General features: G+C 34.7%; 1 protein-coding gene and 1 long non-coding RNA gene across 23 annotated transcripts in view; one reads left to right on the forward strand and one right to left on the reverse strand.

Moving 5' to 3' along the window:
• The window catches only part of TRDN (triadin), a 379,193-nt gene that overhangs the window by 273,111 nt on the left and 82,843 nt on the right, over nt 1-23,239 (forward strand). For 17 of the 19 annotated variants that reach the window (XM_082729949.1, XM_082729966.1, XM_082729962.1 and 14 more), the window contains one exon: nt 5,839-5,889. The exons of 1 other annotated variant lie outside the window; for it this stretch is intronic. In XM_082729949.1, the coding sequence (XP_082586075.1) occupies nt 5,839-5,889 (51 nt within the window). Of the gene's footprint in view, nt 1-5,838; nt 5,890-12,998; nt 13,136-23,239 lie in introns of those variants that run through there. One more of the 19 variants, XM_082729959.1, reaches the window with a different exon arrangement.
• The window catches only part of LOC309864468, a 664,253-nt gene continuing 641,123 nt past the window's right edge, over nt 110-23,239 (reverse strand). The window contains exons 5-8 of one of the 4 annotated variants that reach the window (XR_014311542.1): nt 9,861-9,939; nt 5,439-5,487; nt 3,592-3,728; nt 110-896 (exon numbers count right to left, since the gene is read on the reverse strand). This is a non-coding gene — a long non-coding RNA (uncharacterized lncRNA). The remainder of the gene's footprint in view (nt 897-3,591; nt 3,729-5,438; nt 5,488-9,860; nt 9,940-23,239) is intronic. The other 3 variants (XR_014311540.1, XR_014311541.1, XR_014311539.1) reach the window with 3 other exon arrangements.

Here is a 23,239-nt window from a genome sequence, read left to right on the forward strand (position 1 = left end):
GTTGTCAGGGGTTTTGGAGGAGGGAGGGATGAATCAGTGGAACACAGGGAATATGAGATTATCCAATTTGGGAAATTCCACATCCAATATTTCTTATACAACAAAAAGTAAAATGCTAGAGTTAAACTTCCAGGAAAAAAAATGCTAGGTAAGTATTAGATTGGAATATATGCTTTTTTTGATGATAAAACTGTCAAATATCAGCTATTTCATTTCAGTTGATAACAGCTATGTTAGGATTAAAAGTCAGGCAATAACTAACCATAAAAGATATTATAATGATTATTAGGTTTTTATGTAAATATCGAAAGGTAATTTTCCTAATACAATGTGGTCAGTATAAAATTGACAAATTTATCAGTTTTTTAAATAAATAGTTATTGAATTCTTAGTATGTATCAGATGACATGGTCTGCCTTCAGAAGTATTGGGAAAGCTATGGCAATCTGGTAGTTATGGAGAACAATTGATATGATGTGGTGATGCAAACATGTTCACTGTTCATTCTGAAGGGACATCTGACAAGCTATTTAGTTTATAACCCACTATTCTCTTAGTGTATAGTCTAGTAGTTTAACTCTACCTTTGTAGTTTGATGGTCTGGGTTCAAGTTTCCCACCTCTGTTTAGTAGATGTGACCTTGGACAAGTTTTTGCCTCTTAGCTTTTGCTGTCAATCTATGAAATGTAGGTAATACCTAACTCACTGGAATGAGTGAGAAATTAAAGAGAGCAACTCGAGGTTCCTGTAACAAAAGTAGCACAGACAGGGTGACTTAAATAGAAGTTTATTACAGTTCTGGAGACTAGGGAGTGTAAGTTCAAAGTGCCAGTCAGTTTGGCTTCTGGTAAGAGTCCTCTTGCTGGTTTGCAGACAGATTCCCTCTGATTATATACCTGATGGAGGAAAGAGAAAAAGAGAGACGGAGATCAGCTATCTCTTATCTCTTTTGCAAGGGTACTATTCCACTCATGAGGACTCTAATCTCATGACCTAATCATTTTCCAGAGCCCTGTCTGCAAATACCATCACATTGGGTTTTAGGTTCCCACATAGGAATTTCAGAGGGACACAAACATTCAGTTCGTAGAAAGATCATATGTAAAATGCCTAAGGGTATAAAATAATGCTTCATCATTGTATGTTAACACAAGAATGACCAAGACCTAGCTTTGCCTGCCACCAAGCAAATTGTATCCCTGTAATAATATTTTTTCTTTAAACAAACATGAGAGCTTTGGCATCCTGGCTGGGAAATAATTACATGAGAAAAAATTAATGACTAATAAAGTTTTCCATGAAAAACAAAATCTTTTATAGTAGATTTAGGACTCTGTAGCTAATTCTGTGCCTACAATGTCCTAGTTTATTTCAGCTCCCAAATATATAAAGAAGTGCTTATTTTCCTTTTTTAAATCATTGCATATTGCTGATCTTCCCAAAACAGCTGGGCAGAGTTGAACAAAAATGACTAAAATGCACCCCACTGAGGTACTTTCCAGAATTCCAATCAGTATTCTGATTATTAATGTGTAATGAGGACCAGAATATTAAGGCATGTCAAAGGGTCCATTCTCTGCAGCCAAACTGTACAGCCTAAAATCATCACAGTTATAAAGTTCAATCAGAATTTAATGTCAAGGGATATTTAGATGATTTCAGGAGAGAGTCCCTCAACTAAGATAATTTGAAAAACTGTACTATTACAGGGAAGAGCTCATCAAAAGGACTAGAATACGGAATCCATTGGACAAGACTTTCTCCCCCATTGTGATTGCAAGATGTGTATTGAACAAGTTCTATATCTGTTAGCTGTTTTGAATGTTTATGCTGTGGTCTATGCCACAGTTTTAATATTATTAACACAGCCCCGCTTGCCGAGATCTCCACAGCGCTTGAGTAATGCAAGGAAGCCCTTCGGAGGTGTATTTATAGTATTATGTAGTTGGTACTTTCTGAGCTCACTCACTCTTCCCACTCTGTATTGATTATGAAGCGTAACTTTCAGAGAATAGTCTAATTTGCCTTATATATAATATCTTGAGGAACACCTCAGCACAGTCTCCAAGTTCTGACAGCATTGTCCAGATGTCATTCAAAGCATATTTCATATTATGCTCTTCAATTAGCTGTCCAATTGCAGGTAGATGATAATATCAGTCACAAAATTATATTCTTTTTTAATAAAATGTACGATTAAGAAAGAAATGCAATGAAGGTTCCAAGGTTAAAACAAAAAAGATACCAACATGTAAATATAATTGAATTGGAAACATATTTAATTAAAGATTTTTGAACAGATATTTAGAGAAAAGCATTTTAAAATGTTGCAATTATATGTGTCAAGTGCTGTAGCCCACAGAATAGGGAATGATTAAATGTATCATTAGGACAAAGACAAAGTTAAAGATAGCTTCCCACCAAGTCATACTTAATTACAAAGTTAATGGACAGTGTCCCAGTAAAATTAAACTCTGACTACATCTTTTAAGGAGGATTCAAAATTATTATTGAATAAACATCAATATATTATATTTTCTTTCATGGGAATTACAAGCACAGCTTTTAAACCATTTAGAGAACTTGAGAATGCTTTTCTCTGTATTGATTTATAAAAATTATATTTTGAAGTTTGGAAAAATATTAAATTCTATAGAATGCCTTTTCTAAAATATTTCTGATTTGTCAAAAATTATGTCTAAATGAACAGAAAATAATAACAGATGCATGTAAAGTATCCACATAATAAATATTTTAAAAATCCATGCAATTAATCACAATTAAATCACTTTAGGAGCAATATTATATCACTTTAGGAAGCAGTAGAAATGCTTGAAACAATTTTAATATTTTTGATGCTATATGATCTATGGTTCTTTAGAACTATTCTTTCCATTAGAAGAAAAATCCTAAACGTTTGCTACATTGAAAAAAATATCTCAAATCAGCTGACATCTTGTATCTTCAAAAGAGGTAAGAAAGACAGTTTTTTAAAAAAATGACATTTCTGAACACCTGATTAAAGCTCGCTGGGTAAGAAAGGTTAACAGTTTTGAGTTTGGTTCTTTTCACAGCCAGGAGGCTTAAATTGTCTGATTATTCTGTTAGGCTTTTTAAAACTTCCAGTTTCTGTTTCCTTTTAAAATATAGTTATATGTGATATTGATATCAAACCATAATGCTCCAACAAACACTTTTAATATCCTAATGTCACTAATAATAAATTGATATTGAAATTGATTATTCAGAGCAATGAAAAATAAATAGCAGTCAGATCAAAGACATTCTTATTTGTGCTATTTCCTTTAAACACATTGCTTGAGGTTCAAAATATTTATGCTTGTGCTATGGAAAAACTCTAGTGCTGATTTCCTCCGTTATAAGATTGTCCATTATTTCAGTTTTTTGTTTTGCGTGTTTCACAGGCATTAAACAAACAAACAAACAAACTCTTTAGAACACTGTTGCTATAGATGGGTTTTATCTTCTACAGGACCATGTTAGAAAAAAAGCAAATACTATTGCCTATTTCTTAATCTTGATTGGATATATTCAATTCCTTAACTTTAAAAAAATCTGGGTCTCAGGTACCTGAGTGGCTCAGTCAGTTAAGTGTTTGACTCTTGGTTTTTGCTCAGGTTATGATGTCAGGGTCATGAGATCTGGCTCTGCACTTGGCGTGGAGTCTGCTTGAGATTCTCTCTCTGCTCCTCCCTCTTGTGCTCTCACTCTATATATAGAATAAATAAATAAATATTTAAAAAATTCCTAGCCTTGTTGAAATTGAGTATATTTCTCTTAAAATGAATAATTTTTATCTAGTAAGTTATTTAAAACTTGACTTTCATTTCTATTTTGATCACAGTTTGTGTGATTTTAAAACTTTTGATAATAGCTGATCAAAATGCATAAGATTAAGTATATTACTACCAATAAGTGAATGGTATTTCAGTATAGACAAATTATATAAGATTGGATTTAAAATATACAAGCAAAGCATTATAATCCATCAGTCTTTTTTTTTAATTTTGTGTATTATGAAGAACTAAATTTTTAACGTTCTGGTTTATTTTGCCTTTGTATACTTAATTTATTCATGAAGTCAAGTCAGTATATGTAAACAGTAAATAAGATTTGTTTGGGGGATTCAAAACTCATGTTACTGATTATATTGTTAGTTTCCATTTATCAGTGAGACTGCAGGTTGCTTTGCTTCTCTGCAACACTTGCATAAAATCTGCACTTTACCTGTGTTTCCCACTATTGGCTAGACATTTCCTTTTTGCCTATCTTGTGGACACACGAAACATGATACATTCAAAACAAGGATGATATCTTTCTCTAAAGGCGTCTATTTCTTACATTTCATATCTCAATTGATGGCAGATTATCCTTGTGCATGTGAAACATGTACAAACTTCAGAAGCTATCCTCAGTATTTTTAAAATCTGTTCTACATCCTACATCCCGGTACACTATTAAATTGGCATTTCCTGACTAGTGAGATTCTACTCATTTTAGGAGCCTAAACCCAAATGGCCCCTTCTCAGTGAAAACCTTCCCAATTATAAAATAGAGCTATTAATCATTTCTCTGTTATCTACAGAGCTCCAGTGGACAACTTACAGCATGCTGCAGTATGTTGTTACTTATTAGCCGATGGTTTCAAATGCTGTTTCTGTGTACAGACCACTTCAAAACGTAGTGGTATGATTTACACAGACAGTTTTACTGTGCTCATGATTTAGAGGGTCAGAAATTTAGGAAGGATCAACTAGGCAGTTTTTACTTGGGTATCTCATATGATTGTAGGCAAATGTGGGCTTAGGCTATAGTCATCTAAAGTGATCATCTTCTGGACGTCTGAGATGATACACTCACTTAGCAGTGAAGCTGGAGGCTCAGCAGGACCTATTGAAAGGGTGCCTGTGTGTAGCTTTTCTAACATGGTGGTTAGAGTACTAACCACCCAGTTAGTGGTGGTTAGAGTGGTGGTTGGAGTACTTACCTTGCGGTCAGCTTCCTCCAAGCTGTTGTCCCTGGAGAAGCAGGTGGAAAGAACTTGGCTTTCATGATTAGCCCAGGAAGTCACACGCATAACTTCCATTGCATTCTGTTGGTTACACGTGACTCACCCAGCCGAACTGACAAGTGACCAGCTCAAGCCTCCTCCTGCTCTCTTCTATCTTTCTAAAATGTGTCTTGCTCTCCATTTTCTCCATGTCTATCTAAATCTTTTCCATGTTCAAGGTCCGCCTCAGTACCACCTGCCAAAGCCTTTCCTGATCCCATCATTCAGCTGGGAGAGACAGGGCCCTTGTGGTTAAGTTCAGAGAAATATCAGCTCAAATTCTAGTCCTCCTGTCTCAGCCATGTGACCTTGGAAACTATTTAATCCCTTTAAGTGAAAAGCAGAAATAATAACAAGATCCACCTACCTTACAAGGTTGTCATGAACGTTGAATGGTCAACAGTAGAGAACGCTCCCTATGACATATAGTGAATAGACAATGTTAGCGACCATTGTTATATCTTCTTTCCTCAAAATCCACAGCATCTTATTTTTACCTTTAATGTGTCTATGATAGTTTGCTAATTGTGATAATAATTCGTGGGCTTATTTTGTATCTTTTGCACATTTAGTCGATGTTTTACAGGCAATTTATAACAGGAGATATGTCTGTCTTGAATACCAACTCAGAGCCACTCTCTGAGTTGTTAAGCTTCAGAAAACAAAAACAAAAACAAAAAACATGAAGAAACTTGCAGAGCTGTATTTTTTCTTTTTCTTTTTCTGTGATTCCTTGTAACATGTTCTTCCCATGATTCCTCTTGCAGAAATTAGAAAAGAAAAATCCATGAAGACGTCTTCAGTTTTGAAGGATAAAGGTAATAGTTCAATTTAATATAACACTAGGAATTTATTAGCAAAAATATATGGAAAAGACCATACTACTTTAGAGTTATCTCCTTTGCAGATGTGTGACCCCAAACTGCCCAGGTCACACTCATATATTTGAAAACTTGTATTTATTGACTTAACCCTTAAACATTTTCTTCCAGTTCACTGTGACTTGGAAATGCTCTGATTACAATTTCCAAAAGAAAGAGTAAGGATTTTCCTTAAATAATGGAATGCATAAAAAGCAAATTTAGAAGGGAAGTAAAGGTTAGAAAGAAAATGCCACCATGCGCTCTGATTCTCTCTTTTTCTATCCATTCACAAAATAGGTATTTAGTGCAGAATCATTCCACGCACTTGCTTATCTCTGGAAAAATAAAGATGGCAAGTCAAGTAATAGGGAGGAAGACTCAAGAATTGGAGCGTTGAATTGTTCTTTTCAAAGACTCTTAGTCACATGACATTCTTATTTAAATTTTGTGATCCCAGTCTTTGCAATGGACTGGCTTTCCTTCCTGTCCATCTAAATCCCAGACCTCTTTCTAAGACTAATGTGCACATATAACATCAAGACTTCTCAGACTACTTCAACTTTCACTGAACCCTCTCTGAATTCACAAACATATATTTATTATCTAATACAAATATACATATATGTTTTGTATTAATTAGTAGAATGTCACCTACTTAAGTATCAAGAGCTAATAATATTCATGTTAATTTTTTAGATGGACTGATAAGTACCACATTTGATAATTACTTTCTGTGCATCTAATATACAGTAATCAAAACATGTGCTCACCAGACACTGGGAGTACAAGAGAGGCGTGGTCTTTACAGTGGAATTTACAGTGTTAATTACATAATTAATTAAAATGGAAAGAATTATGGAAGAGATATATGGGGTGCTGAAAGAGACTCTACTCGGGTATTCTAATCGAGTTTGGGGAATCAGAGGAGACTTTCCTGAAGAAGTGATATTTAAAACTTGAGTAAGAAGAATGAGGAATTAGCCAGGCACAGTGTAAGAATTGTTTGAGGGAAGAGCTTTTTGCCAGCCACATAGATATGTACTTTATACATTTTGCTTCAGCAAGCTGTGCTTGAGATTTCAATTGTTTTATAAACAAAGAAGCTGAAGCACAGGTAGATAATGTAAGCTACTCGGTATCTCATTGTGGCTAAAAGGTGAGGGCAAGAATCAAAGTCAAGCCTTTCAGACACTAAAATTCACCTTTTCATTTTACACAGATACTGCTTCCTCCTTAAAATAGCTTTCTTAAATATTTGTATTCTTCAGAGCCATTTTGCTTTCAGGGTAGAGTTCATTACCTAAGTTTGAAAAACCTATTTGACACAGATACATTGGCTCTGCTGTATGGAAAAATAGTCTTATTGGGGGGGAGTCTCCAATTAATTCCCACAGAGAAGTTTAGTCTTTCCTTTCTCCAGTGATTATGTGCACTTTGAGAGAGACTCCTTTTTATTCTTCTCTCTCATTTTATCTGACAATTAATGAGAACACTGTCCTTGATTGTGTGAGAACTAAAGGTGTTATTGAAAGATACTACCAGGAAAATCCAAATATCTGTATGGCTATTTATATACACATACATGTATATGATTTGCAAACCATAATTTGCACAAGGTAAACCTTCCCTCCTTCTAATGTAGTATGGGTTACGTTTATTTTAGTCCGCAATTATACCACAAGAATCTTGGACCATATATTACTGTTCACAATAAAAGCAGCTCAAAAGAAAGATTGGAGCTTACCTCCAAAGTAAACCTTGAGATATTGATGATTATCAAAAATTTAAACTACTGCTTAAAGACTTCACTTGGGTCAAAGCTTAAACTAGCTAGAAATGGTAGTTGTAAAAATCTGTCTAGGAGACTATTATCTGGGAGATTTTAAATCCACACAGACGACTGAGTAGACTCCTGTAATTTCTATTTTTGTTGTTATTGTTATTAATGCACAATTGCAGGCAATTTTCTAGTGACTACTTTTCCCTCAATGTTAAGTTGCAAGATGTTTCCACAGTCACTAGAAAATCATGTATATAAAGGTTCACTGAATATGATTATTGATTTAGAACTATTTCATATGCACCTCTTTTCTTGTTCAAATGTACTAATGTTGTCAAATGTCTTTGTTATGTATCAGTTGGATACGATTTTAGAAGAATTTTATTGCCATCTTTCCTTTATCTTCCTAATATAATTTATTATTACAAAAAAAAATTCAAAGAAAAAATTTCAGTGTTACCTCTAAAATGTCAGGGACATTGAAAACCTCTGCAATATTACTGTTTTTGGAGAGGCTTTGAGGACTGAAGCTGAGCTGTAGCAGAATCAGAATGAAGCAATTCTACCTGCAAAAAAAGCCACTTACTGCACTGGAGTCACTGTATTTAGTGCTATTTCTATTAAGCAGCTAAAAGGTTGCCTACATTTGCCTCTTACTGCTTCCACTTTCATGTGCACGTTAAAATTTATCCTGAAAGGGCACCTAGGTGGCTCAGTCTTTAAAGCATGTGTTTTCAGCTCAGGTCAGGATCCCAGGGTCCTCAGATCAAGCCCCTCATCAGGTTCCTGCTCAGTGGGGAGTCTGCTTCTCCGTTTCCCACTCCCCCTGCTTGTGTTTCCTCTCTCACTGGCTCTCTTTCTTTGTCAAATAAATAAACAAATAAACAAGCAGACAAACAAATAAGAAAGAAAGAATTCACACAGAAACAGTGCTACCACTCATAAAACCAGGATAATTACACAGGACCCAGGCCTGTGTATGTTTGGATCTAATGCCAGAGGATTCCCAGTGGAGCTTGTTTTTCTTTATATTCTGATGCTCAGGACAATGCCCTGGACGGTCCCCCAGTCTGTCTACAGTGTGCCTTTTCTTGGCCATTCCTACCTGTACAAACAAAAGCTAGAGCTAAAGATGAAGTACGTTGTCTGAGGACTTTGAAACTGATCCCCAATGATTTATACTCCATCGTGGGCACTCACTCTAGCTTATTATTGCCTTTGTCTAGAGGCAGGATAGGAAGATTAAAAACCTGAAACCATTTTGTTATTCCTTTGTTTGATTTTGTTATTCCTTTGTTTGATTTTTGAAATCAAGTAAAAATCAAAGGATTTTGAAAAAAATCCTTTTTTTTTTTTTCCCCTCTCCCTCACAACTTCCTTGCTCAGGTTACTTTGAGCGTTCTAATTTATATCCACACAGCTTTAAACATTCTAGATCTTGATAATCGAGATTCATAAGCCTACCTGTAGGCTCTCTCACAAACACAATGAAACTACCATTTTTGTAAAATCACACAAGAGTGCTCTCCAAGGCTTTGCTCCCAAAAAACAATACAGATGGCTTAAAAATACCTTTATAGTTAACCCAAGCCAACAATGTCCCTATCCTTCCTAACATAGCAGTACAGAAGTTTTGGTCAGATTTGGTGTCTCACTCCCTTTCTGTTCCAGCCTGTGGGCTGCCTAAATCAGATCAAAACCCCTTGAAGTCAAAAAGGACACTGAGAGGAAATGAGCTATAGGAAGGTCCATGGAGGAGATGATCCAGCCTGGGAGCAAAGAGCATCTTCCCATTACCGAGTGATAAAAAATCACCTCTACTTTCCGAGCACTTTCTCCACACGTAAGGTGATAAGTATGTGACTTTCAAATACATTATGAAATCACATTTGTTATTCCACCTCTTCCTTCTTTCTCCACCAATATCAAAGCAGTCTTACCGGTCCTCTGCCTCGGCCTTGGATTTTATAACTACTTTAGTCTCACTGCAACATTTAAAAGAGCATACTGTACCTTGAATTCTCAAGTTCCAGGCACACCCTCTCCCACCCTACTAAGAATCTGTCCCCATGATCACTTCTCATTTCACAATACATTAATTTTTTTTTTTTTGGTTTAGCCCGGAAATGCAAAAGCAGTAAATTACCCCCATTAGCTTGAAAAAAGTTAATGAAGCTTCTCATTCTGTTTATTCAATCCATGGCTCTTGATTTCATCTTTGGATGCTGGAATATAGAAAAAAATAGGCACTACTTATACTTACCACATTAAATGGCAACATGAACTTTTCCTTGCCACTAACTCCATTTAAAAATATTCTGCAAACATATGGATAGTTAAGGTCATAGGCTATCTACCAGGAAAATCTTGCTTTGAGGTACACAGCCACTTCAGTAGAACTCCTAAGTCCATTCTTGACACCATCTTCAGTCACCTGGACTCAATTCTAAGTGACTGCTTGCCTGGGATAGTCATTTACAAGTGCTACCATCATATTCTGCATTCCAACCCCAAACCGTACGGTGGGAACAAAACAGAGGCTGGCAGGATAGATTTTCTTTTCCTTTCCTTCTTTTCTCACTGCATTAAAAAAAAATGACTTTTGTCAGTGAAATGGACACTGAAATATAATGTTGCAGAGGAGGCAGAAAACTGATTTATCTTTTATATAGGATGTGGACAAAGCATGACACTGTTCAAGTCATCCCCCATTTATGCGTCAGGAACCCATGATATGATAAGAATCACTTTCTATTTGAACCTGGTAGACTAAATGATGTTTTGTTTTGTTTTAACTAAGGACCACATTTTTAAGATGTTGGGAGTTTATGGATAAATTTTCTCTTGTATTTTATTTCAGTCTTATTCATGAAATTAGTTTGACTTGAGTCTCATACTAAAGCACCACATTCCCATGACAGATGCAGCGTTTTCCTTTGTTTATTTTATTTTTTTAAATCACACGGCCTGAAAGAAGTAAACTAAGCTAATGCTGATTATAATGGTTTTGGGAGACTTCTAGAAGCCATACATTTTTTTTCAAAATTACAGCTAAAATAAATTCTGTTCTCTCCAAAAGCCTGTTCTCTTGAATGAATAAATAGATTGTAGCTCATTCAACAATTTACATTTATTTTAAATGAAAATGATCAGAAGATGATGGCTTGTTGTACTCTATACTGTTTCCTTGTCTCTGTATGATTCAGATCATTTCTGAAAGAGAACATCACATAATTTCCAACCAGGTTCACCTTACTGATAGCTTACTGACTCCACTATATATGCGTTTTCAAATCCTTTTATGTTGGCTCCTAACAAACGCTCAATGTTTCTTTGCAGAGCCTATTAAAGGGAAAGAAGTGAAGGTTCCAGTTTCCCTTAAGGAAAAAGATAATACTGTATAATGAAATGTAAAAACACATTGACCTGCCTGCTGCATATTCAGTTATTTGCAAAAAAGTAATATATCATTTAATTTTCAGGCTTTTAAAACTATGACTTTCTATGCCCTTGAATATTTTTGAGCAAAGGAGAAAAGACTATTTTCTCTCATAAAATTCTAAATTGTATTATGAAACAGCAAAGACAAGAGTAGCTATGTCAGAAACACCATAAAATCTTTTTTAAATGCATTTGTTATTCTGATTCTACAAGTCTGAAGTGAAAAATCTGCATTTTATAAATATCCCAAGGTGAAGCCTATAAGGAATAACTATGGAAACCAAAGATTTAAGATAAAAATACTTAACAATTCTCGGTGATAGCTTGCCATTCTGTTAAGTTTGGATACAATAAAACTAAACAAATTTTATAGCTAGGAGGAACTTAGAGATAAACTATAGTCCAATGCCCTCAATTTATAGATAAATAAAACTGATATAGTCAAGAAGCTTTCCAAAGTTATCATACTTTGCAATAGAGCCAGCATTAAAAATGTGATCTTCTAAGTCAAGCACTCTAATAATGCATGTTAGTCCATTCCCATTATATTAGGCTCAAAGTAATGTGGAGTCTGACATGCTGTACACCAAGTTATGTCTGCTGAAACAAAGTAAATATGCTAAGTCCAACGTAATATATTTCGTTTCTAATTAACTCCAGTACTTTCTATGGGCATGGTGTCACAGTCAGAATTATCTCATATTCCTTGTTATCAAGATAAATGTAAGTGAACCAGCGAAACCATGAACTATACCTACTATACTGAATAAAAGAAATGGAACCTGTTTTTATATTTACCCAAGGAGAAGATCTACAGTGTCTATTGACCAATTAATGCACAGGGACATAATGGTAAAAATCCCAATATACTGGCAATATTTTATTGAAAGGGAAGAGACTTTTGGTGAACTTGGAACATATGTGTTGGAGTCAGGAGAGTTATGGGAGAGTTGGGGGAGGGGAAAGCCGACAGAGAAATCAGTCAGAGATGAAGGGTGCATGAAGAGTCTTCATTAGTTATTGTAGCAATGTATAAAAAAATACCCTTAAGTCATATTTTTCTAACATTGCAATTAATTTTAAATTAAACAAAATTGTTATTTAATGAAACACAAAAGCACAACATGATTTCTTTTTTCTCAGCCCATAGGCGTACTTGATTTTTTTAAAAAGTATTTTAAAGCAACATAGACTTCAGACCTATTAAGGAATTTATGTTTGACTTAAGAAATATATTATCATATCTAAAGCTTTATCATCACTTATTATAGTAGTTATTTCAGTTCTATATGCAACTTTATACTGTTTTGGTATAATATGTAAATTAGAATATTTTGCCCTATAAGAGAATTCTTACATGTAATGTTATATGTCCAGTAGATAGCAAAATGTAGCTACATTTTAAAGAATGAATTAATTGTGAAGACTAATGATATTCCTATGTATTTACCTAAACTCTAATTTATTTTCAAGAAACTCTAGATTTCTTCAGCATGATCTGATTGGTGATTAGAATGGACAGTTATATCACAATCTAAGCTGAAATAGTTTGACGCCATTAAACAATTTAATCATTTAATGATGTTATTATTTCTTTTTCAATGCAAAGCAGAAATACTAAAAAAAAAAAAGAGAAACAGAGAAACATATTATAAGTTTGCACTTTTTTTATTAAGGAATTTCAGTTCAAAAAGATTTCCTCTGGAAGAAATGCATGTAGAATAATACATATGAATGAAAAATAATTCAGATTTCCACCAAAAAGCACTTGATGTGCATTTCAGTCTTTGATCCCTGGACGCGTATACCTAGGAGCTTCCTTTCTCTTTTCCCCTCATTTCAGGTATCCTTTATTCATCATCCTGTACCAAATAGTCAGTCTAGCACTAGCCAGCTCCTGGTCACAGATAATGGTGTTGGAAAAGAAAGAATTTTGGAAAAGATACATTTTTTAACATTATACTCCTATTCATGAATGCTGAATTGTTATTATTGTACCATTTTCTTCCTAATTTTTAATGATGTATGTATAGACAAGGGATGGTTTGTATAAAAAGTCTGTTAAATTCAGTCTCCAGAATTATGCTTATTTTATTGAAGTATAACTGACACACAATATCTTACTAGTTTCACATGTACATCATGGTGAATCAATATCTTTATACATTATGAAATGATCCTCCAATCAGTCTTGTTACTATCACCATACAAAGTTATTACAATATTATTGACTACATCCCCTGTACTCTATGCTACATCCCCATGACTTACTTATTTTATAGCTGGAAGTTTGCACCTCTTAATCCTCTTCACTTATTTCACCCTTCCTCCACCTCTGGTAATCAACAATTTGTTTCCTATATTTATGAGACTATTTCTGTCTTGTTTTGTTTATTTTGTTTTTTGAACTCCACATGCAAGTGAAATTATATGGTATTGTCTTCCTCTGACTTATTTCACTTAGAAGAATACTTTCTAAGTCCATACATGTTGTTACAAATGGCAAGATTTCATTCTTTTTTGTGGCTGAGAAATATTCCATTGTGTATATATGATTAGAGTAGGATTTAAGACAAAAAGAGAACAAATCTGAACAGAAAAGCTAAATTTCCCACTGGGAAAATGTATCACAATGCATACAATGAACAAAGCATAAAGAACCACATTACACTTTTTAAAAATCTACAGATAAATAAAAAATAGAACAAACACACCTGAAATGTCAAATTTGTCAACTTTTATTTATTTTAAAAATAGCTAATTGAAATAAGAGAAAGACAACTACCATATGATTTCCTTGACATGAGGAAGTGGAGATGCAACATGGGATGGTTAAGGGAGTAGGAGAAGAATAAATGAAACAAGATGGGATTGGGAGGGAGACAAACCATAAGTGACTCTTAATCTCACAAAACAAACTGAGGGTTGCTGGGGAGAGGGGGGTTGGGGAGGTTATGGACATTGGGGAGGGTATGTGCTATGGTGAGTGCTGTGAAATGTGTGAACCTGGCAATTCACAGACCGGTACCCCTGGGGATAAAAATACATTATATGTTTATTTAAAATCAATTAATATAGCTAATTGAACAAACAACCATAAAATTTTTTAAAATCAATTAATTATTTATTTATTTGACAGAGAGAGAGATCACAAATAGGTAGAGAGACAGACAGAGAGAGATGAGGAGAAGCAGGCTCCCTGCTGAGCAGAGAGCACGATGTGGGACTCGATCCCAGGACCCTGGGATCATGACCCAAATCAAAGGCAGAGGCTTTAACCCACTGAGCCACCCAGGTGCCCCAACCATAAAATATTTTTATAATCACTGAAAGACTTGGGTAAGATTTATAATTTTAAATCAGGACTGACAAATGTAACTTATTTCCATGATATAGTTAAAGTCAAATAATTAAGGGAGAGGCAATAGCTGGTATCTATCTAAACTACATGAAGCTTTTTAATAGGATATTGATATAAACCCCATTTTAGTTCTAATATGATATATATAAAATAATTTGAGTAATCTAGGAAAATTATTGTAGTCAGAATTTAATATCATAGACCTGATAATATTTTATTTTATTTTTGAAGACTTATTTATTTATTTTGGAAAGGGAGAGCTTTTTGCGGCAGCAGAAGGGACAGAGGAAGATGGAGAGAGAGTCTTAAGCAGACTCTGTGCTGAGCGCAGAGCTCAAGTTGTGGCTCAGTTTTTTCTGAAGACAATTTTTTTCTTTTAAGTGGGGCTTGAACTCACGAACCTGAGATCATGACCTGAGCTGAAACCAAGAGTCAGAGGCTTAAATGACTGCACCACCCAGGTGCTCCAACTTGATAATATTTTGGAAGGTAATAATACAATTCACAATTACTTCAACATATTGGAAGTTAGTTTCGATAGAAATGAATGTAAGGAATTCAATTTAGGACAAAATCAAATTGTATAGATTTAAGAGAAAAACACTGCACAAAAGCAGCACACTAGAATTTTGCCTTAAAGAAATCCTCAAGTGAATGTGAATAAAGTATCCAACACTGGAATTTAAAAATACAAATTATATTGGTAATACGACAATAATTAGCTCACATCACCATTGCTCTTTATTCTTTATTTCAAATGATTTTGTCCCTCATGGCCTGTATGGTATGTAGCTGATAAAATATCGTTCCCATTTTAAAGGTGTAAAAACAAACAAACAAACAAACAAACCATATTTTACATGTTTACATACTCCACAAGCACTTTAGGAGATATTTTCTACTAAAATAACCAAAACAAAAATCATTACACTTTCTATTTGCTCATTCACTCTCCTGTGTTTTTAATTTTCTGACTTTTCTCCAACCCTTTCAATATCTCCTTTTGGGTTATTTTCACAAAGTTGAGAAAGATTGTTCTTATCTCAGAATATCATATTTGACTCCAAATATTCTTCATTGCGCATAAGACTTTTTTGGTAGTGAGGTAGGTGCTTGGAGGGGTGCTTTAATGTTTTCTTTATGGAAGTTTCTTAGTTACAAAGAATGACCACCAGGAAATGAGAATTCTTGTGAATGTATTTTTGAAACGTGAAGTATTTTGTTCAAGCACAGCCCAGTGGAAAAACTGGTACATAGCAGTTGTGTTAAATCTGGTTTAGCCCTTTACAAGGTGTACTACCTGGTCTGAAGACATCTGTGTTTGAGGTTTCTCACTTTCCATTAACCTTTCTGTAAAGATTCTGATTTTTGTGTTCTGCCAATTGGTTGTATATACTTGATCTAAGTAAAACAAAATAAACCATAAGTACAACCTTGGTTTGTATCAGGCAAAGTCAGAAAGTTTTAGCTTTTCCCTCCATCCCTTTCTTTCACTTCAGCTGCCATGTAATATGACATAATTTAACATGATATCATAAAAATATCTGAAGACACTGAAAACACCAGTTTTCTTTTTTGCATACTTATTTTTAGATTAGAATTAATAATCTTCAATTTCATATTTGCATGAAAAAATACAGTTTTCAGTTATTTCTGCCTCATAAAATTTGGAGGGTAGCTTCATATGAAATTAAAGATGATGGTTAATCATTTAATTTGATATGAAAAAGTAAAAGCTTTTCTGGTAATTAAAATTATTTAAACATAAAACCATAGACAAAAGTCAAGTGGCCAGCTACCTAATTCTAATTTTTTGTCTACAAAATTAAGCCAAACTCAAATTTTGCTGTATTATCTCTAATGATTCTTTTCTTAAAGAAGTTTATAGATTATATTAAACAAACTCAAATATGTGAATTACATACAGTAATATATTTAGCATAATAAATAAGATTACAGTTATAGCATTCAGAAAGTAGTATTGTGAGAATTCCATATTTTATCATTTATATTAAAGTACTATTTCTTAAAAAAATAGCAAAGTAAATAGTCAAAATAAAGAAAGACCTTTATAGTACATCTGTAAATAATTTTATTCTTCCACAACTTCTATTGAATCATAGAAATCATTATGGAACCTAGACTATCTTGACTGATTTTCCAAGTCAGCATTTGTGATGTTCACTCTTACTGTAATTTTAAAATTTGTGTTTAATATGTGCAAATCCTAAAGTTCATTTAATATTTGTTATTGTTGCTTTAGCAAACTCTTTTTTTTTTTAAGATTTTATTTATTTATTTGACAGAGAGAAATCACAAGTAGAGAGGCAGGCAGAGAGAGAGAAGCAGACTCCCTGCCGAGCAGAGAGCCCGATGCGGGACTCGATCCCAGGACCCTGAGATCATGACCTGAGCCGAAGGCAGCAGCTTAATCCACTGAGCCACCCAGGCGCCCTAGCAAACTCTTAATAGTCATTGCAAGTTAATATTGAAATGAAAAGTAAATTTAAAGAAATGACTCTAGGAAATCTCTCACATGACTTCAAACATTCATTTTTTGCTTATAAACTTTTCATCACTTATAGTGAAATAGAAAGCTGGGGGAAATAATTCAGGCAGCTTACTTCCACCTGCAATTCTCTTTTGTGTTTTTCCCCAACTATTGACTCTTCAATATTATTCAAAACATTTTTTGAGTCTCTACTGTGTTTGGCAAGCTGGTTGGTTGTCTGGTTGCTAGGTTGTGGCCTTTTTAGGCACTGTGCTTGGTGTTGCAAACCCCAAATGATACAAGTCTTCAATTGCAGAATCAACGTAGAGGCAGACATATACTTACAAAATAAAATCCAGATGTGGGAAATCCTTTCACAGTGTGTACATATATTAAATCACCATGATGTACACTTTAAATATCTATCAGTATTATGTGTCACTTACATCATTATAATACTGAAATAAAAATAAAATAAAATAAAATGGAGTAAAATAAAATCCACTGGAGATAAGTGAAATAAGAATTTTGTCCAGTGTTATAAAACTATAAAGAAAAAGCAACTTTAAAGCAAAGAATGCACATCACATATTTAAGCAGAGATACATTGTAATATAAAATGTAAAAAGGGGAACAAGCCTTTGTATAGTTTTTCCCTTCAGGACAATTGTCATTTTGTTTAAGAGTCAAAGAACAATATGTGTAAATGATAATATATGGTATATCATGGTATACCATTAAGAACAGAGCAGCCAACTTAATACAAACGTCTTAAGATGTAGCCTTTGGCTATGTTAGGGAAGGTACTACCACTAGTCTTATGAGATGCCAGTTTTCTCATTAATCAAATTCTGCCACTATATTCTAGAAATTTCATGAATTTTTAGTTACATAGGTGAATCGTATCTGTCTGTGTACGTTTACCTCTTTTGCTAATCAAAAATCTGATTAGAGTGATCTTTAACAAATAATGAGTTTGTTTTGGGCAACAAGGTGACCAAACGGAGGAATTGACCAAAGGTACAAATTGTTCAAAGATGTTGTCAAGAATCCAAGCTTCTGGCTTCTACTTCCTTCCAACTTTACCATCATTGGTTTGTGTCTTTGGTCCTAAGGATGGCAAGCTGGCTGTCATCCAGGTATTTTGTAACCGTTCTCACTAGGAACAGGACAGAGATTCAAAACCTTTTCCTCACAAGACTTTGTCTATTTGGTAAGCAAAGCTTGTTTCAGCGGCTTTTGTCCAACAACTTTCTGGCCATAACTGCTTCTCAGTGGCCAATCCAACCCCAAGAAGATTTGGGAATTTAAAAAAATTAATTAATTTATTTATTAGTTTATTTTTAGAGATTTTATTTATTTATTTGACAGAGAGAGCAAGAGAGCACAGCAGGCAGAGCAGCAGAGGGAGAGGGAGAGGCAGGATCCCCACTGAGCAGGGTGCCTGAATGCAGGACTCGATCCCAGGTCGCTGGGATCACGACCTGAGCCAAAGGCAGATGCTTAACTGACTGAGCCACCCAGACATCCTGATTTGGGAACTCTTGTACTTCATTTACTAGCCTCTATATTAGAGGATGGAAAGAGAATGAGGTGTGAGAATAGATGTCGAGTGAACCAGCCTACATCATCGGCCAGAACGGGCAATATATGAATATAATTTCTTTTTTAAAATATATGAACATTATAATAAAATCAGAGTCCCCTGTGTATACTACCAAGATTGTTCTTTAATATTTTTTCACTTGAAAGTATTATCTTGAATTTTATCGTATTAATATACAGAAAATACAATGGTATCCAAACATTGGATTTCAGATTTCATTGAAGTCTAACAGAAGGGATGAATATTAAGGAGGAATATCACACAAATAAATGAACACCTACAAAACTTAAAGAAATGCTTTGACAAAAGGTGAACTGTGCTATGAGTATAGGCATAGAAAAATGTGACTTAGGTCGGGGAATCGAGGAATGTTTCTCAGTGGAACAACATTAGATCTGAGGTATGAAGATTAAATAGGAATTTTAACCAGGGAAGAATTGAAAAAAGGAGAGGGCAAGGAGTGCAAAAGTGTTTCAGCACAGTCAGATTTCTTGTAAAAGAGGACAGTGCTACGGAGGTGTAGAAAGTGTTAGCAAGAGAGGTACAAAACGAAAATAAGAGATAATCAGAATTTTGAAGACGAGGAGAAACTGTGTTTCACGGCCGAAATCTGTAACATGTGATAAGAATATTTGTACATCTTTAAATGGTTGAAAAGAATCAAAAGAAGAATCGTATTTGGGTGTATTTAAAACATATAATAAATTCAAATTTCAGTATCTATAAATAATATTTTCTTAGAATACAGACTTATTCATTTGTGTTATCTCTGTAGCAGTCTGTGCCCTAATACTGGAGTTGAGTAGCTATAACAGAGATCAGCTTTAAAGATAAAATATTTACTATCTCGTATTTTACAGAAAAAATTTGCCAGCCCCTGCTATAAGCCATATTAAGGATTTTGGTATTTAGTTTAAGGGCAGTGGATATACACAAAAGTATTTTATACATGTTTGGGTGTATAGGGGAAGAGGGCTGCATTCTGTAATGGCCACTATTGTAGTGGGTTGGAGAAGGGCAGAATGGGATTCCAGAAGACCAGTAAAGACACCTACTGATAATATCTAAGTGAGTGATTACGGTACCTTGACCTAGGATGATTTCAGGTGAAATGGAGAGAAGAGGACATTTTTGACAAATATAATATTTAATTAGATTTTTATTTTATACAACTAAGGGTTGTTGATACCACTGACATGGGACATCAGGAAAGAAGCAGCTTAGGATAAGTCCTAAGTCTGGCTTACATGTTGAGTTTGGGGTGCTTATAGGACATCCGAGTAGAAATGTAGAGTTGGAAGCTGACTATCCTAGTGTGAGGTTTAGAAAAGGAAATTAGATTGAAGATACACTTGTGGGGTATGTTCACCAGTGTTTGGAGTTTAAAGGTGCGGGTATTCATGGATGAGTGATGGAAAGAGTCAAGGTAAGAAGAGCAAAGGTCTGAGTAAAGTTAGTAAAGAGTATGTTTAAAACTGAATCTTGAGGAACACAGAACATTCTTTTTAGCATGAATATAATCAGGCATCTTGACGACCAATACTAAATCATCTACCTGCCCTTCTTTTTGTTTTACAAAAGTTGGTATTTTATGCATTTTCCATCGTCACTAGTTTTTAAGTTTTATTCTGAAGGTTCCAATGTTGATTCTATAAACATTATTTAAATACTGATTTATCCACATACCGACCTGCAGGGAAAATCTTGACAGTTTGTTGAAGAGTAGATATTATATACTCTGCTTTTATGAGAAAGAATCAAAAGCAGTTGGGCTCAGAGATTTATCCCAAAGAGCACCTTTTAGAATATGTTAACATGAATCCGTCAGAATGTAACCAATGTTCCTTTACTACTGCATTATCTAGTGACCACAGACCTGCTGATGGCTAATGACTGACATAAAAAGAATCAAGTTTTCTTCTGTAAAGTTCTCGTTTTAATTTTATTTATTGTTCTAATTCTCTAAGCTGACATGACAGGTATTTATTTTGTCTTTTGTAATTGATCATTCTAACAAGCAAATGCTACTAACTATGTAGTTGGTTCACCATTCTGAATTTGAAAAGCTTTTCTAATAACATTGCAATTCACAAATATCATCTTTGCTTATGACAATGTTCTCCTCTAAAAAATATTAGAACTTGCTGTGATACTGTTCTTAAAATTTGACAGTAGATCTAGAATACTTGATTTCATAATCAACATTAGTATTTTAAATTTTGTGTAATTTTTTTTTCTGTTTTTCTTTGTGTGCCTTGTTTCTGGTTTAAATGTTGACATGATTTAATTCTGCTTTGAGTTATTTTAGGGAGAAAATATTATGGCTATCATGTTAACAGTGAAGAAAGTGATGCAAAAAGATTAAAAGATTATCTAAGGCTTCTACACTGGATTAGCTACTTAGTATAGACTTAAATACACCTAAAAATAATCTTACTTTCCTTTGTTCTTCAATATTGGGATATATTAGCAAGACTTACCTTAACCTGGTATCAAAGTTGTTGTTGTTGTTGTTGTTGTTGTTTTCCCATAACAATTTTTTGTATTTGGTCGGATTGGAGGAAAGTTACAGAGGATTTATTGATTAAAAAAAGACCAGTCAGATTCAAAAGCATAAAATGTCCATAGGTGGGTCAGCCTAGTGGTGGGTATTAAGGAGGGCATGTATTGCATGGAGCACTGGGTGTGGTGCATAAACAATGAATTTTGGAAAAGAAATAAAATAAAATAAAATAAGATAAAAAAAAGTCCCTAAGTACCTTTACAAATTCATAATTACTTTCTTCCTGAAGAATTCTTTTTTTTTTTAAGATTTTATTTATTTATTTGACACAGAGAGAGATCACAAGTAGGCAGAAAGACAGACAGAGAGAGATGAGGAGAAGCAGGCTCCCTGCTGAGCAGAGAGCCCGATGCAGGACTCAATCCCAGGACCCTGGGATCATGACCTGAGCTGAAGGCCGAGGCTTAACTCACTGACCCACCCAGGCGCTCCCCAAAGAATTCTTAAAGTGAAAATTGAACCAGTGATGGTAGCTCTGTCACTCTTAAGCAGCATCTTACAGACTAACTCTTTCCCTGTTGTGCCCATTGGCTCACAATGCCAAGTTGATAGAATGCGAAGGGGTTATATGTTGGTAAGAAAAGCACTTGAGGTTGCCAGAATTTTCTTTATCATAATCATTGTCTTTACAGATTAATGTATCCAAGCACTTTGAATTTTCATTTTCTCCCTCCAAAATATTAATGCACAAGGATAATATAAATATAACTATATGTATAGGAAACATATAAACAGTACAAAAGTAAAGCCCCCATTCCTTCCCTGGTATTCTGTCCATTTAAGCTCTCATTAAAGGGGCAAAGTAGCATGGAAAAATGAATCACTGTCCTTTTGCATACCTACTTTTGTTGTCCCTCCAAGCTGCCTTGTGCAAATGTTCTAATATGCTTCTCTCCTTGAGGGGAAATTTTTAAAAATGTCACAGTAAGTTTTTTTTTTTCATTTTTCCTGCTCATTTTAAAGATTCTAAATGAATTCTTTTTTCATATATGGTCATGCATTATTTTTACATATTGGAGTGAGATGTAGGATGACCCATATTTAAACTTATGACCTTTTATTAACTTCATAGATTATTCTCACTTCAAGTTAAAGAAAATGAATGTTGGTACCCAGAGAAACAAGGAGGAGTCTAGATAGAGACAGACTCTCCCTTTGATAAGGAGAAACCAAAGAATGTCTACTTGCCTTGGCAATTGGTTATTGCACAACTTTCCAAACCATTGAATGGTTCAAAGTCAACTTGCTCATGACCTAAAATATATTCAACCAGCTATCCTGCCATCCTCAAATAACATCATGGGACGTTGTTCTAACTGACTATTATTTGGGCAACCAGTCTGTGCAGCCTCTTCCAATTATCCCTCACTTATATCACTGTGTACTTTGCACAATGGGAAACTCCAGGAAGGAAAGAATAATGAGGCATACATAGGGAGGCATCAAAGAGCGAGAAGATAAAGGCAGAGAGACACTATCAGAAATGTAGTACATCGTGTTTAGCATATAAAAAACAAAGGGTCATGAAAATGAAATGACGACAGGATGAGACAGGAAAAATGTATGTGTTGACTCTGTGCTGTGACGGGAGAATGCCCTTTGGCTTATTTTGCATCTTTAGTGCCCACTCAGCAAACTTTCTTTGTGAGCAACAAACTCCTTGGGAATCTTGTCAAGGAAGGGTTGCAGAATCAGGACTTAAGACCTAAAGCATTGAGTTAGGCATTAAGTGCTGACATTACGAACTGGAGCCATTTGAGAACTATGCCTACAGAAGCTTATAAAGCATACTTGTTTTTTCTTGTTGACCTAATGGGAAAGAGAGATGAGACAGACACAGACACGGAACATGTGTGTGCGGGCATGAGGTTTGTGTGTATGTATGTGTGTTATGGAAAAAGCCCTGCTCAGTAACTGGAGACTCTAGCTTAGCTTTAAAATAACCAGCTATTAGGATGCCTGAGTGGCAAAGTCTGTTAAGTGTCTGCCTTTTGACTGGGGTCATGATCTCAGGGTCCTGGGATCAAGTCCCCTGTCAGACTCTTTCCTGAGCAAGGAGTCTG

This window comes from Mustela nivalis (genome assembly GCF_964662115.1).
Source record: "Mustela nivalis genome assembly, chromosome: 5".
Classification (NCBI taxonomy): Eukaryota; Metazoa; Chordata; class Mammalia; order Carnivora; family Mustelidae; genus Mustela; species Mustela nivalis.